The sequence below is a fragment of the Notamacropus eugenii genome, chromosome 1 (assembly GCF_028372415.1).
Source record: "Notamacropus eugenii isolate mMacEug1 chromosome 1, mMacEug1.pri_v2, whole genome shotgun sequence".
NCBI lineage: Eukaryota > Metazoa > Chordata > Mammalia > Diprotodontia > Macropodidae > Notamacropus > Notamacropus eugenii.
In genome coordinates this window covers 530,226,312-530,243,138 of record NC_092872.1, presented here as the reverse complement: position 1 = coordinate 530,243,138, position 16,827 = coordinate 530,226,312, and the positions used below count along the sequence as shown (strand labels likewise).

The 16,827-nt window shown below is 41.0% G+C and overlaps 1 protein-coding gene across 4 annotated transcripts in view; it reads right to left on the bottom strand.

The window, feature by feature from the left end:
* The window catches only part of PLB1 (phospholipase B1), a 227,650-nt gene that overhangs the window by 40,693 nt on the left and 170,130 nt on the right, over window positions 1-16,827 (bottom strand). For all 4 annotated transcript variants that reach the window (XM_072634072.1, XM_072634073.1, XM_072634074.1 and 1 more), the window contains 6 exons: window positions 13,138-13,203; window positions 9,044-9,104; window positions 8,884-8,942; window positions 3,976-4,043; window positions 2,090-2,133; window positions 1,767-1,866 (listed from right to left, as the gene is read on the bottom strand). In XM_072634072.1, the coding sequence (XP_072490173.1) occupies window positions 1,767-1,866; window positions 2,090-2,133; window positions 3,976-4,043; window positions 8,884-8,942; window positions 9,044-9,104; window positions 13,138-13,203 (398 nt within the window). The remainder of the gene's footprint in view (window positions 1-1,766; window positions 1,867-2,089; window positions 2,134-3,975; window positions 4,044-8,883; window positions 8,943-9,043; window positions 9,105-13,137; window positions 13,204-16,827) is intronic.

Sequence of the window (16,827 nt, the reverse complement as noted above, 5' to 3'; positions counted from 1 at the left end):
ATTGGTAATTTCCTTTAAGGCTCAGCTCAAACACCACCTCCTACATGAGTCCAGTAGTTGCTAGTGCTGTTCTCCCAAATTACTTCTTGCCCTCTGCCCTGGCTACTACTCTTTTCACTGAATCAAAGTCCATGCCCTGAGGAACTTAATGCTTTCAGCTCTGGAACTCTTGTCCTAGGGTCCTTGATGCTCTGTCAAGTGTTTCTTATGGCACGCTGTATGGAAGCCATCTCCAGGAATCTTCTCACTATCCAGCCACCATTCATTCTCCCACTCTTCAGATAAGAGGGCATGCCCTGATCAATGCTGTCATTGATCAAATCATTATTACCACTGCTATAGGAATGAGTATCAATTTAGAGCCCTGTGGTTCCACTTACGATTCCAATGACTTTCCTCCTCTTTGCCCCTTCCCTTTATTTGTTTGTTATTAGAATATAAGCTCCTTGAGGGCAGAGTCATTCTAGGTTTTTTAAATTTTATATGCCAAGTATTTAATACAGTGTTTGCCCCATAGTAAGCATTACATAAATTGTTTTTATTCATTCATTTGTATGGATTTTATATTTCTCTGTATACATATTACTTCCCCCAATAGAATGTAAGGTCTTTGAGGGGATTCACTATTTTGGTTTTTCAGGTACACAGTTTGTGCTTAATAAATATTTGTTGGAAGAGTAAATGATGAGGTAGCAAGGCAGGTTTAGGTTTGATGGAAAAACTTCTAAAAATCAGAGATATTCAAAAGTGGAATGAGCTGCTTCAGCAAACTGCAGGTGCATTCTCCCTCCCTCCCTCTCTCTTTCTCTCTCACTCTCTCTCTTTCTCTCTCCCTCTCTTCCTCCCTCCCTCCCTCTCTCTCTGGAGGTCTTTAAGGAAAGGCTAAATAACCATTTGAAGGTCATGTTGTAGAGAGTATAGATGGTTATTGAGGTCCCTTCTCACCCTCAGATTTTGTGATTTTCTAATCAGATTTGGAGCCTTGGAAAGGAGAGATCACTTAAATCTAAATACCTTTCTGATGCATAAATCTATCTATTTTTTCTGACAAGTGCATGCTCAATTTCTCTTGAACACCTTGGAAATCATTTATAACCTGAGACTCAGCTTCCTCACCTGTATAATAGTTCTATTAACACCGGCCTTGTTTATAGAATTATTTTGAAGATCAAGTGAGATGAAAAAAGCACTTTGTAAAGATAAATTGTGTTATAAATATAAAGGATTGTTATTGTAAAGCCCTAAATTACCCATATGTGACCTCATTCTCTATTACACAAATTAGGGACAGCTGGGACTTAGGTCTGATTCATGAGTGCCAACTACTTGGCAATTGGGCCATGGATTTGCTCTAATTAATTAACTGTCCAAGACTGGAATCCAGGGAACCCAGACTCTGATTTTGCTATATCCTAGCTCATTTTGTCTTTTGGGCCTCAATTTCCTCGTCTGTAAAAGGTCCCTTCCGGCTCTGTCATTCTGTGGTTCAATTTATCTCCTCCAGCTGTCTCAGTGAGTTCCTCCTTTTAAATCTCTATTCCCTTTTCTCCCCTTTTTTCATTCCCATCCTTCTCACTAGATCAGAAATTCTCATATTTAAAGTTTTAAAAGACCATAGAGATCATCTAGTCCAATGGCCTCATCTTAAAGATGAGAAGAATCTGAGTCCAGAGAAGATGAATGGATTGCCGGAGTTAGGATTGGAACCCAGGTCCTCTCACTCTGAATCCTGAGTTCATTCCATAGCTTCCATTAAGTTTACTTACTGTGCCACAGCCCCTGCTACTGCTACATTTAGTCCAGCTGTCTCCTTCTCGGTGCCGGTGGAAAATCCATGGATGTAGGGGTTAAATTTCTTCAAAATATCTTTCCAAGAGGAAAGAAACAAAGTAGAAGTGAGATGGAGCAGGAGACTCAGTGGATTTGAATTGGGTCTTGAGGTATTGGGCTCTTTGGAGCTCAGGGTTTTTGGGTCTTTCCATTTTACAGAGAAAGGTCCCCCCTCCCTTTTTTTGTCACAACCTTGCAGAAGGTAAACTCTCCAAATCTGGGTTTCCAGAAAGGGGTGTTTCTTGATGATGTTACTTACTTGGCAAAGTGGTGTGAGTTTCCAAGACTCCATCTCCCCCAATGCTGGGATGGGGGAAAAACAGAATCACTCAGGCGGAAATCAGTAAGCATTCTCCAAAAAAAGTCAAAACAGCCAATATTGTTAAAGTACCTACTTTGTACAATTGCTCTGGAGGAGAAGAAGACTTGGTTAAAATATAATCCCTGCCCTCAGGGAGTTTGTGGGGAGATAACTATCCTCTCAGTGCCCCCAGGTATCTCTTTAAGACAAAAAATTGCAGATAATGTGCTAATCCCTCACCAAAACTCCTAATATGTAAGAAGTCACAGGTTCAGTTTGTTAAAAGGAAGTTGGGATTCTCCTTTCCTTGCAGAGGTAGGGGGGTATGGGTTTAAAATATTAAATAGATTATCAAACATAGCTTTTATTCTTTGTGACAAGGAATGGCTTTCTGGGTAAAGGAAATGAAGGTAACGTAAAAACAAAAGATATCAACAAAAATAAGATTAAAACAAACAAAAAAAGCAGAGAAAACATTCCAGGTATAGAGGACAGCCTGGGTGGGGACACGGAGATGTAAGACTACATGGTATGGTGAGGGGATCTAAAAAGAGAAAGGTCCAGTTTGACTGGAGCACAGGGTACAGGAAGAAGAGTAATGTGACACGAGATAGGGAAGGTAAGCAATGGTGCCAAGTAGAGGGCCTTCAATGCTAAACCAAGGAATTTTAACTTTATTTGCATGGCAATAAGGAGCCATTAAGAGATTTGGAGCTGAGGAATGACCTGACCAAATCTATACCTAGGAAAGATGACTTTGAAGGGAAGGAAAAGCTGGATTAGGGGGAGGATACTCTAAAGAGGTTATGTTATAATTGGAAAGAGCGATCCTGAGGTTCTCAGTGAGGGTGGTGAGGTGAAAACAGAGAAAAGGGGACAGAAACTCTTTGAGGACAGGGCTTGGGTCTTATTCCTGAACAAAGCAGAACACTTGACTTAAAGCCATGTCTAGGCCCTGCACAACTTATTGCATAGGTCTCCTTTTCCCTTTTTTCTCTCCCTCCCTCCCTCCTTTCCTTCCTTCCTTCCTTCCTTCCTTCCTTCCTTCCTTCCTTCCTTCCTTCTTTCCTTCCTTCCTTCCTTCCTTCCTTCCTTCCTTCCTTCCTTCCTTCCTTCCTTCCTTCCTTCCTTCCTTCCTTCCTTCCTTCCTTCCTTTCTCCCTCCCTCCTTTCCTCCCTTCCTTCCTTCTTTCCTTCCCTCCCTTTATTGTGAGGAAAGCATTATGTAAACCTTCAAGTAGTTTTTAAATGTTTTCATTCTTGAAAGAAGAGTTTGTTGAATGGAATACCTTCTACCCTGGGCTCCCCACTCAGATTTTGAAGCCCTGACTTTACTGAAGGCTCCATTCTTTATCTAAAGCTGTGGACCAACATTCCTTGAAACATGCCCCCTTCCTCCACCCCCAAGCTCTCTAACACAAAAGGAAGGCTCCTAAGGGTGTCTGGAGGTAACTCAGCTCTGAACAGACACTAGGCATAACTCATACTCATAATACGCTTCAAGGTTTACAAAGCACTTTCCTCAACACAACACAACCTCATGAGGTAGGTAGTATTATCTTCCTATTTTATTAAATGCTAAATTAATAACTTTATATTACAGATGAGGAAACTGAGGTTGAAAGGAAGGATTTCACAGATAGCAAGTATCAGAGCTAGGATTTGAACCCAGGTCTTCTGACTCCAAATCCAGAGTTTTCTACTAGAGCATACTGCCTCTTAGGGATCCAAAACCTGCTCTTAAGAGGGGAAAGGGATAACTTCCTTCTACTCCAGATGAGTCACAGCAAAGATGCCCCTAAGGACTGGAGTCATTGACAGAAGAGTCAACAAGAGGAGCCTCACCTCCAGGACAGTCCCCTCCAAGCTGTGGACAGGTTAGTGATGTTTTTTGCTCCAGCTCCAAAAGCAGTCTGCGAAAGGCAAGTGGAAGAGTTTGTGAGTAGTGTGGGATTGGGACTCTGGGGAGGAGACTGAGAAAATCTTTGTGCCGCAAATAAACTGACTTTGGGCAATGGTATGGCGCAAAGTGTCCTAGGAAGGGATCATAAGACCTGGATACTAGTCTTTGCTGTGCCATTTACTCTTTGTGATATTCAAGTCACTAACTTCTCTGGGCCTCAGTTTGCTCATTTGTAAAATGAGTTGTTTGGACCCTGCCTCTTCCTCTGCATAACCATTCTAATTTCTCTTCTTTCTTTCACTGCCAAATTTCTATAAAGGTTTACATTTATATCATTCATTAAACTGGTCTAAACCAATTGCTTCTACTTGCTACCTCCATATCCATTTTTTTCTTAATTCCTATAATTTGACTTTCTCTTTCCACCCCCAGTGCTCTTGAAAGTTACAGCTGAATTGGTCCTAATTTCTAAACTTTCTTTCTTTAATCATGTTAGAAGGTGGATTGCATGAGAATGGGGTCCATCTGTCAATACTCCATCATAGCGTGTCTTGATTCTCTCTCTCTATACACACACTCACACACACACACACACAATGCAAAAGAATACTGGAAGTAGCTATGATTTTACTACATAAATAATTCCTAGTGTGGAAACTCCCCTTATCACCAATGTTCCCAACTAGGTCTATTACTTAGTAGACCATTTCTAAGCAAACTGTCTGAGGCTCAGAGAGATTAAATCATTTGTCAAGGGGTCACACATAGCTAGTATCAGAAATGAAATTTGAACTATTAAGCCCAAACCCAATCCATTCCATCTATTATTGGTAAATTTCCATTATTCTGCATGATGATCTTGATTAAAAAGTATGAATAGAACTTAATATTTATATGGTACTTTGAAGTTCGTACAATGCTTTACATATAAAAGCAACTCTCAAAACATCAAAACTACTCTCTAAGGTCAGTACTAGAGGTGTTATCATCCCTATTTAACAAATGAAGAAACTGAGTCACACGGAAGTTAAGGGATTTGCCCACGGTCGTATACCTCATAAGAGACGAGATTTGATACTACATCTTTCTGACTTCATGTCTACAGCTCCATTTAATAAATATTTAATAAAGAGAATTAAGTAAAAATAAAAGGTGGGGGATGCTGCATGAACACTTAGAGTTCACCTAGTACCTGTAGAAGATTTGCAGCATTTGACCCTGCTGACCATCTCCTTAAAAGCTCTTTCCTCCCTTGGTTTCTATGACAACACCATATTCTTGTTATCCTACCTCTCAATCCATCTCTGCCTTCTTCAAAGGCTTCTCTTTCTGCTCACTAAATATAGGCATTACCTAAAGTAAAGGGCTAGGGCCTCTGCTCTTTAATTCACCATCTCTATTAGCTTTTTCCCTGCTTCCCATATCTTCTCCATCCTTAAAAACTAAACTAAACTAACAAAACAGCCCTCACTTGATCCTATTCTCCTTCCTGGCTCTCATCCTGTATCTCTCCCCTCCTTCTTGGCTAAACTCCTTTAAAAAGTTGTCTTCCTTCCACTCACTGCTAAAGTTGCTTCTCCATGAAACCTTTCTTGATCCCCTTTAATACTAGTTCCTCCCCTCTATTAATTATCTCCAATTTTAAAAAATTACTTATCCAATATAAAAACAAAAATTTGTTCAAATGCAGCTGCTTGTGTGCCATCTTCCACTGCAAAATGTGAGAGCCTCTAAAATAGGGACTATTTTTTTGACTTTCTTTTTATCTTTATCCATTACCACAGTGATAGATAGCAGGTGTTTAATACTTGTTGACTGACTACCATTTGGCTTCCAATCTCATCATCCAACTGAAATAGATCTCTCCAGAGTTAACAATGATCTCTTAATGGCCAAATCTAATGGCCTTTTGTCAGCCCCTCATCTTTTTGACCTTAAGGAACACTGTCTTCTTGATCTTCTCTCTTCCGTAGGTTTTTCTGACACTGTTCTCTCCTAGTTTTCCTCATGTCTTTCTAACTATTCTTCCTCAGTCTTTTTTGCTAGACTTTTGAGGTCACACCCTCTGCCCATAGGTGTTCCCTAAGATTTTCCAGAGCACTCTTCTCTCCCTGTACTATTTCACTTGGTGATCTCATCAGTTCCTGTGGGTTCAATAGTCATCTCTTTGCAGATGATTCCTAGAATTATATATAACCAACTTCAATCTCTCTCCTGAGTGTCAGTCATCACCATTAACTCCCTCTTGGATATCCCAAACTCAACATCTTCAAAGCATAACTCATCTTCTCCTTTCCCCAATTCTTCCTCTCTTCCCAACTTTCCTAATATTGTTGAGCATGTCATCAGTCTTCCAAGCACCTAGGCTTACAACCTTGATGTAGTCCTTGACTCCTTATACTTTTCCCACATATCCATACCTTTCCATATTCTCTTTTTCTCTGACACTGCCACCATCATGGTGCAAACCCTCATCACCTCTTGGACTACTGCAATAGCCTTCCAATTGGTCACCCTGCTTTATCCTTCCCCATTCCAATCCAACTTCCTTCCAGCCACCAAAATGATCATCCTAAATGTAGTGCAGGTCTATGTTACCACCCTACTCAATAAATTCTAGTGGTTTCTTATTACTTCCAGGATCAAATATAAAATGCTCTATCTGGTTTTTTAAAGCCCTTTGTAACTTTTCCACGTTCTCACACTTACTCCCCACCCTCCACTTCCACATACCCTGTGATTCAGATACACTGGCCTGCTTGTTCAGGGAAGTCCATCTCCTGACCAGAGTGTTCTCTCTCCTCTTCTCCACCTCCTGGTTTCCCAGACTTCCAGTAGTACTCAGGTTCTACCTTTCCATCAACCCCAGTCCCTTCTATCTGAGATTACCTCTGATTTACACTGTTTATATCTTGCATATACAGTGTAATTTGTGTGTTGTCTCTTCCATTAGAATGTGAGAATCTCAAGGGCAGGAACTGTTCTCCCTTTTTTGATGTATTTCCATTTGGTGTTTTAAAGACAGCAGCCAGGAAAATCATTTGAATTACTTAGTAAGCTCTTTTTTTAATGAGTCAGAATCATCATTTTCACCCTTTAGTCCCAGTTTGATCCTTTGAGGCCAACCAGAATACATTGAATCCATTTTCTATATGACACCTATTCATAGTCTTCAAGTGGGGCATCAGATTCTCTTAAGCGTCCCCCTTCTTCAGGCTATATTGCCAGTTCCTACTACCTATCAGAGTAAGGCATGATTTTTAGGCCTTTTGTCATTCTCACTGTCTCCATCTTGGTACATCCCAGCTTGTCATAGGATCATACATCTGGAGTTGAAAGGGACCTTAGAAGCCCTTTGCTCCAGTCACATAGTGCATAGTAGAGCTGGAAATTCAACCCAGTTTCTTTAGCCCTAAACTCAGTACTCATTACATCAGTCTATACAATGGATACTATTTCTAAGAAAAGAACACAATACATTAGTTGTGGCAGAGGACTATGGGACCAATACCTCCCTTCCCCCTTCCCCTACTCTCTACTTCTATTAATGCAACTTAGGTTCATATTAATTTTTTTTAGGCTGCCATGCCACTGTTGACATATGAGGCCAGGATGAAGGCAATGGGGATATTCAGACTGGAGAAAGGAAGGCTCAAGGGGACAGATGTCTTTAAGTGTTTATAAGGCTTTGGAAGAGGCTGCTTCACTTGGTACCACAAAGCAAACCAGAAATAACAGACAGGAGTTACAAAATGGAGCAATTTGGGTTTAAAGTCAGGAAAGACTCCCTGAAAATTAGAGTTGTCCAAGAAGGGAATCAGGCTTCCCCAAAAGTTGGTGAGCACCCCACTTTGGAGGTCATCAAGCAAAGATTGAATGACCATTTGTCAAGTATGATGTAACAGGGATTTCTTTTTCAGGTATGAGTTGGATTAGAAGGCCTCTGAGGTGCCATCCAACTCAAAAATCCCATGATCCTCTGAGCGTGCTGTCCACTAAAACCCTCAGATCATTTTCATAATACTAACTGCCTAGCCATGACTCCCCCATTATGTGGTTGTTACCATTGATTTTCAAAAATCTAATTTTTGTCTTTGCTTTTGTCTTTATTAAGTTTCTTTTTTATGAAATTCATCCCGTCCTTCTAGCCTGAGTTAAGATCCTATTTCTGTCATCGGTGTATTAACTATCCTTTCCAGCTTAGAATCATTTTAATGAATTTAATAAGTATGCCATTTCTGCCTTCATCTGGCCCCAATCCTCCTTTCTAACCTTGTGGTCCCTGATTCTCTTATATAAACCTTCTTTTTCAAACAAACTATCCTATTTATGTCATTGGAACATATTTTTCATTTTTTAATCATTGTGCATTCCCCACCCTAGGATACCCTGTCCTCTTGTCTTCAGTCATCTAAATCTAACTCACCTTTTAATGACTGGTGGAAGTTGTACCCATCTCCCTTGAATCTCTCAGCTCAAAGTGACCTCTCTCTTTACTACAACAGCTGCTATCTCTACTCTCATTTAGCAATTATTGTACATTTCCTTCCCCTCCCCCCGCCCCCCACTAACTCTTCACTCATGCAAATCTTGGTTCTCAAAGTACATTGTGCTCCTTGAGGACAGGGGATGAATCTTATTCATATTTCTGTCCCACCCAACCCCCACCCCAGACTCCCTTGCCTGGCAAAGGACACAGTTTGGCATCAAATAAGGGTCCCACAAAATATTTGTTGACCAATTGATTATGTTGCAGGGCTAAGGATGGGCTAGTGCTTGGCTGACCCCTACAGTGTCTGGTTCCCCAGGGCAGGGGAGAGTGAAACAAGTCTTTCAGGCTTAGTACTTACAGTCAGTGAATCTCCCAGAGCTGCAACCACCTTGATGTCAGCTGGCCGGAGCTGGTGGACTGAAGGAGACAAGAAAGTAGGACCTTTGCTGTGCTGACAGTCTTTAAGAAACGATGCCAAAAAGAAGGGCATGGTAGGAATCAGGGTTGTTTGCACTCACCTGATGTGGGAGCTTTGCTGGATGATCTCTGCTCAGAGCACAGGAAGTCACTGCCCCAGTTCTTTAAAAATAAGCAAAAGAAGAGAAACCCACTTCATATGAGAGAAGGAAGGTTAGTCTTGAAAATTCTTAACATTTATAATGTAGAGAAATCAATTCCAGCCCAGAATTACCCACCAATCTTCAACTAAGTCCAGACCTTAGTAAAGTACACATTTGTGTTTGCCAGGCCTTTATAATTCAATCCAACAAGCATTTATTGGATACCCACCAGGTACAAAGCTGGTACACCTAAGTGGAAAAAAAGAAGGTCCTACTCCTTGAGGACCAAACGATTATAATAATTACAGGAGAAGGAGTTAAGACAAGGACACAAACATTATGCAAATTAGAATGTGAGAGTATGTGAGAGAGGTAAAGACCTGGCAGTATCCCAAGGCAGGCAAGGACCGGTCATTGGTAGTTTGCATAGTCCATAAGCAGGAAGGAAACAAGTACTGTAGGAAGCACCTACAGCGCCAGACACTGTGCTTAGCCTTTACAGACATTATCTCATTTGATCCACACAATGACCCTGGGAAGTATGTGCTATTATTACCCTTTCATTTTATAGTTGGGAAAACTGAGGCAGATAGACATTAAGTGACTTGCCTAGGGGTCATACAGATAGTAAGTGTCTGAGGCTGGATTTGCACTCAGGTCTCCCTGACTCCAGGTCTAACACTTATCTACTGCACCACCAGCTGCTAGAGACTGATGCTACCTTATCACCATTTCCTATGCAGCACCTTACTGTATTCTCTCCCAAGAGAGTTATCATTATTTTCATTTTTAAAATAAAGCCTGAGTTAATTGCAATACCAAGGCCTAAGCAATAAATTATTTTAACTAGGAATTTTTATTTCTAGTGCTGGTACTACATATCAGGCCCTGAGAAGGAGGAAAACAGGAACAAGACTACTCCATGGAGGAAGACCTTTAGAGACCCTGTAAAAGCACTGAGTCTGTTGGTGAGAAGTCTGCTGAATGTGAGAGGGGGGGAAGAGGGTCTGAATATGGAGAAGTAGCCCCCTCCCCACTCACTGATTGGTAGCTTCCTGTTTTAATTAATTATTCTTACAAACTAGTTCTTAAATACCATTGTTTTTGGCTTCTGAAGGGCTACAAGAGCTGTCAGAGCCTTGTAAATCTGATGTCCTGGGACAAAGCCCTTATTGTGCCACCCTAGTTAAAGGAAATGTTTTTAGAAAAACATGAAGATTTCACAAGCATAATGCTACCAGCTTTTCCACATATTCTGGACTGTAGAATTAAGAAGTGCTACTTCTCTGGACACATAAACTTAGGTATGAATAGAGGAATTACTGCAATATTGTAGCTTCATCCCAACTCAAAGCAGTGTGCTTGTCATACCTAAAATACAAGAAGCCAGTTTTTAAAGTGACAAGGCAGAGGATGCTGAAAGCACTCAGATCGGTGGTAGCCAAAATTGCCAATCCTTCGAGGCCCTGAGGGGTCAAATGAAGCTTCACCCTTTGGGCTTCTCTCCTCCCCCTGCCCACCCCCGCTGTCTCTCTGTCTCTCTGTCTCTCTGTCTCTCCAGAGTGGCCACCCACAGTAGCTGCCAGACTTAGAGTCACACAGTAGGCTCTCTGGAAATACTTGCTAATTGGGGATTTGATTTTCTAGGGGATCCAATCATCAATATACTTTGCATCCTTTCCTCTATTTAAAAATTTGGCTGAGCCAAATTTTGTTAAAATGTCTTAATTAGATTATGGGGCACCAAATATAGAATCAATTTCCAATGGATTTAATGGAACCCTCACCCTCACTCACAACCCATCATTTCAGGTTGGTTAGAAGGCTTCGGGAAGATCAGATACATCATGAAGCTAGTTCTCAAAGACTGCTCAGTTTAAACTCAATGACATATTCCCTATGATAGTCTCGAAAACTAATTCAAATAATGAAGCTTAGTTTTAAATAAGAAATTCAAGAAAAAAAGTAGTGTTTTAACATAACTATCTGCACTTGAGAAATATCTTAGTGACTTGCTTTTGACAGGATAGTACAAATATTTCCCCTGCATCAGATCATTATTTATGATTAACCCGGGCTATAGAAGCCAAGAGACTACATGATTCTTCAAGGAGGTAGAATGATATGCTGTATACTTAGTAAATAGTCTACATTGTATATGAATGGCAGAGAAGTAAGGACTGCGTTGTCTTCACTAGCTTAGGAGATGTACAAAGTAGCTTGGTAGCTCAGTGGATAGACTGTTGTTAGACTTGGAATCAGGAAGACTTGAGTGCAAAACCTGACTCAGAGATGGTCCAGATATGTGACCTTGGGCAAGTCATTTAGTTTCAGTTTCTTTGTCTGTAAATTGGAGATAATAATGGCACCCACCACAGAGGCTTGTTTCCTGTTAAAGTATGTAAAAAGTACATTGCAAATCTTAAGGCACAGTACAAATGCTAGCTATGTACTTACTGATTCAATTCAACAAACACCTACTAAGTATAAGGCACTGTCTGAGGTGCTGGAGCAACAATCTGCCATGCTTACATTCTGCTGGTAGGGATGGGATTTCATTCATGTGTGTGTGTGTGTGTGTGCACATGTGTATGTATACACATACATGCACACACACACATATATGCACATACACATATACAAATACACACAGAGTTTAATACAGAGTGAAAAGAAAGAATTAACCACTAACACACTAACATCTGGGAAAAGGAAAAAGGAGGTGTGTAGGAGGTGGCATCTGAGCTTTGAGAGAAGCTGGGAATTCTGCATTCCAGACACAGGCCTGGGCAAAGGTGCAGGGGTGGGAGATGGAATGTCATGGGCAGGAAAATAGCTAGCAGACCAGTTTTACTGGAATAGAGACTAAATGATATGAAGTAATATGAAATAAGAATGGAAAGGGAAGTTCCCACACATCCAGCACCTGGAGGCTTAGCATTTTTAGTGACTGCTAAGTTCTTTATTCATAGCTGCAATCAAATCTTAGGCTCCCTTTCCCAGAAATGACAGATTTATCCTACTCGGCTTCATCTACAGAAAGGCAAACAGTAGTTCCCAGAGAAATCTTCTTACACTTCAATTTTCCCTCCTCCCCGAAACTTACTCTGTGAGGCAATGGCACTGGCCTCCTTGCTATCCCTTGCATAAGACACTCAGTTTCAGAACTACATATGGCCTTTTCACTGGCTATCCTGCATGCCTGAAATTCTCCTTCTTGCTTTCCTCTGCCCTCTGGTCTCTCTGGCGTCCCTCAAGTCTCAGTTAATACTCCATTTTCTGCAAAAAGCCTTTCCTTTTTAATGTTAGTGCCTTCCTTGATTCACTCCAATTTATCCTGTATATAGCCTGTTTGTATATACTGTTCACATGCCATCTTCTCTGTTAAACTAGGAAGTCCTTGAGAACAGAACTATTTTTTTGGTCTTCCTCCCTCCCTTCCTCCCTCCCTCCCTTCCTCCCTTCCTTCCTTCCTTCCTTCCTTCCTTCCTTCCTTCCTTCCTTCCTTCCTTCCTTCCTTCCTTCCTTCCTTCCCTGGCACATAGTAGGTGTTTGATATATGCTTACTGACTTACATACTTTTCTGATTCTAAACAGTCAATGCAACAAGAAGGAAGCTTGTTATGGACCAGCCACTTGGGTTAAAGTTTCTTTTATCTCAGCAGTCACTGAGCAGGAATTCACTGAAATCTCTCCCCCAGCTCCCCAGTGACTCCTCCAGAAAGGTTAAGCTTGCCTGATCAGAAACAGATGACTGTGAGAACATAGTCTCAAATCTTAAAGAGTAATGGCCAAAGCGTTATTTTCTGTAGCAGTAACCCAGAAACAGGTGATGATGATTCACGAACATGTTCGGGCCAGTGTTCCTGTATTTACTTTCTCTGATGTGGTCAAATCTGAGTGAATTCTGCTCCGCCTGCCTGATACATCATAGAAGGAAAGGTGAGGATATTTCCAAGCATGTAAATATACTGAGCTATGCAAGCAGAACACTTCCAGGTGAAAACAATTGGACCCTGTGGAAACACAAACATGTGACTTTGATCTATTACCTCAATAGCAGGATTGGCTGAGTATGTGTAGTTACTGTTCCTGTAGGTCCTCAGGAAGGGCTCCTCCTGTTGGAAAGAGATGGCCACAGTGACTGATCATTAAATAACAATAAAGATGAGTAATGAGAGAAAAAGTATCTGATAATAAGGAGAATGATCTTTGAATGGACTGAACTCTTTCAAAAAAAGCTCAAACTTTTATATTCAATTCATTTATCCATTCCATAAGCACTTATTTATTAATCACTTGCTATGAGCCAGGGACTGTGCTAAGTACTGAGCATACAAAGACAACACCAAAAGTTTCCTGGCCCTACCTAAGGATTTCCCCGATCCCCTGAGAGTGCTCATGTTTCCATCCCCACAACTACCTTTATATACAGGATGTCCCAAAAGCCTGAGTGTGCTCAGATTTTTAGGAGACATACAGTTCTTCTATATGTAGATGCCATCTTCCACAGATTATAAGTTTCTTCAGGGTAAGGAATATTTCACTTTTAACCCCAGGGCCAGTCATATAGGAGGTGATTAATAAATGCTTGTAAATTGATTGCCCTCAATCAAAATTCCCCCAATTTTAATGGGGGAAACAACGCTTATGTAGATGAATACTGAACATGTACAAAGTTGCAGAATACTTTGGAGGGGTGGAGTGGACATTAACAATTTATTAGGGTGGGGGAAAGGGAGACCAGGAAAGGCCTCCTGTAGGAAGTGGCATCTGAACTAAGCCTTGAATCATCCCTTTCAATCTTTTCTCTCTCCCTAATCTTCAAACCCTTCTTGTTTGCTGGCTTCTTCTTAGCTGTCTATGAACATACCCAGAACTTTTTTAGAGAGAATTTCATTCATTCTAGAGAGTTTTTACTTAACAGCTTTGGCTTGGTGTTTTACAATAAGAGGACCTAAAAATTTCACTTAGTACATTGCCAGAATGAAGGCTCCATTCACAAAGCTTAACACGTCTCCATCTCCTTCTGTTATGTTCATAATGATCCTAAAAGAAATACATTCCAAAAATGTAATGCAAGAAGGGCTGGAGGTCCTTCCCCACTGCAGGAGATGGTTCTATCAGTGAAGAAGAGTTATTTAATATGGAAGGCAGAGCATAGCCTTGGGGTGTTGGGGACTTGGAGACTCATTCATTCTCTAGACACCTTCTGCCCTACCCCCTGTTCCTTGCTCCAAAGAAGCACGATGAGACCTTCTGCTTCTAGAAGCACTATGTACTGGGATCCAGATACTTCTCCCACCTCCTCCTCACTGGCACTCACTTAACCAGAATATAATACTAGCATTGATGAACTTGCAGCTACTCATCTATTGTGCCCATCTCTTCTTATCCCTATACCTGTATAGAACAGTGGAAAGCTTCCTTAGAGGAGAGGCAATAAATGAAGAAGTGAAGAAGCTGGCCTTGGAATCAGGAAGGCCTGGGTTCAAGTGTTGCCTCTGGCATGTACTGACTGTGTGATCCTGGGCAAGCCTCTTAAGACTTAGCTCCCCAGGTGAATTGCCAAGTCTAAATTGCAAAAGTAAATGCTAATCTGCTTTGAAAGAAGTACCTTACCGGCAGCTCCTGGAGACGAAATCTAAACAGCAACAAAACAAAAGCTGTGGAAAGAGTGATGGCTCTGGGACCAGAGACCCTGTGTGGAAATCCTACCATTGTTAACTTCTCTGGGCCTCAGTTTACTCATCTGTAAAATGAGAGGATTAGACCTTTTAAGTCTTCCTCCCCATTCTAAATCTATGGTCCTAGGCTTCTCATTTCCCTAGAAGGGAGCAATTTTCTTTCCAGTACTGCTGTAATTCTATGTCCTGTTCTCTGATTGTTTTTGAGGTGTCAATTTTTTTCCTTTGAAAGAATAAATTACATAAATTTGTGATTTAAAAAATAATTCATCCTTCATTGAAGTCCTTCTAGAAGGGCCACATCATTCATTCATTCATTAAGCATGTATTGGGTTGCCTACTGTGTGTCAAGCATCATGCTACACCCTGGGGACTTAAAGACAAAAATGAAATACTCTCTGCTCTCTAGGAGATTTCCTTCTATTAGGGAGGGGAGTTCAACAGTTCCAGGGATATGTAAATATTTAAAAAGTACTAATTAGGAGCAGGGGAAAACAGCTGGAAGGATCAAGAAGCCTAGGGTAGGAGCTGCCAATTGAGCTTGAAGGATGCTAGGGATTCTCAGAGGTAGAAGTGAAAAGAGAAGTAAATACAGGTCATAGGGTGAGGCCTGTGCAAAGACACAGAGACAGAATGATATTTGTGGGAAATAGCAAAAAAGCCAGTCTGACTAGAAAGCAGAACATGTGACAGGGAGACATACCACTGAGGCTAGAAAAGGAGGCTGGAGCCAGATTGGGAAGGATTTAAGTGCCAAACAGAAGTGCTTGCATTTTATTTTAGAAGCAAAGAGGAGCATGCTGGGGACTCTGGGCTCTCAAAGGCTCTGCCTGTGGAGTGAGTGCAAACTCTGGCAGCTTCTTTTGAAAGGAAGGGCTTTTGGAATGGGCCCATTGAGGTGCAGTGTAGTAGACAACCTGGGTGCATTGCTGGGGTTAAAAGTCTGTCTCTGTGGCCATAAAACCCTGCATATCCTTTGATCCAGCAATAGCACTGCTAGGTCTCTATCTCAAAAACATCCAAAAAAGGGAAAAGGACCTATCTGTACAAAAATATCTCTAGCAGCTCTTTTTGTGAAGGCTAAGAACTGGAAACTGAGAGGATGCCTGTCAAGTGGGGAACAATTGAACAAGTCTGAGTGTATGATTCTGATGGGATACTTTTGTGCTATAAGAAATGACAAGCAGGATGATTTCAGAAAAACCTGGAGAGATGTACATGAACCGATGTAAGTAAAGGGAACAGAACCAGGAGAACATTGTACATGGTAACAGCAATATTGTACAATGATCAACTGTGAATGACTTAGCTATTCTTAGCAATACAATGATCCAGGACAATTCCCAAGGACTAATGATGAAGCATGCTATCTGCCCCCCCGAGAAAGAAGTGATATTGCCTGAATATATTCTAAAGCATGCTATCTTTCACTTCCTTTTTTTCTTTCATTTTTTTATTCAAGTCTTCTTATACAAAACTACCAACATAGAAATGTTTCACATTATTGTACTTGTACAACCTATATCTGATTGTTTACTGTCTCAGGTAGGGGGGAAGGAAGGGAGGTATAGAATTTGAAACTCAAAACAAAAAAAAAGTTTAAAAATTGGTATTGCAGAAGACCAAGGTTAAGGTAATAGAAGCCTAGACTACTGTAGTAGCAAGAAAGAGGCGAGTAGAAAGTAGTAGTAGAAAGGAGTAATAGAAAGTAGTAGAAAGGAGAGACTTAGAGACTTTAGGTAGAAAGAATCCGATCCTTGAGGACAGGGACAGTATTTGCCTTTGTATACCAAGCAATTTGCACAGCCATTAGCAGTAGTAAGTTCTTAGTAAATACAGTACTTGAAGACTCCTGGGCAGCTAATGGATAGAATACCCAGCCTGAAGTCAGGAAGACCTGAGTTCAAACTTAGCCTCAGACACTTACTAGCTGTGTGACTCTAGGCAAGTTACTTAACCCTGTTTGCCTCAGTTTCCTCATCTGTAAAATGAGCTGGAGAAGGAAATGGCAAACTATTCCAGCACCTTTGCCAAGAAAATCCCAGATGGAGTTGC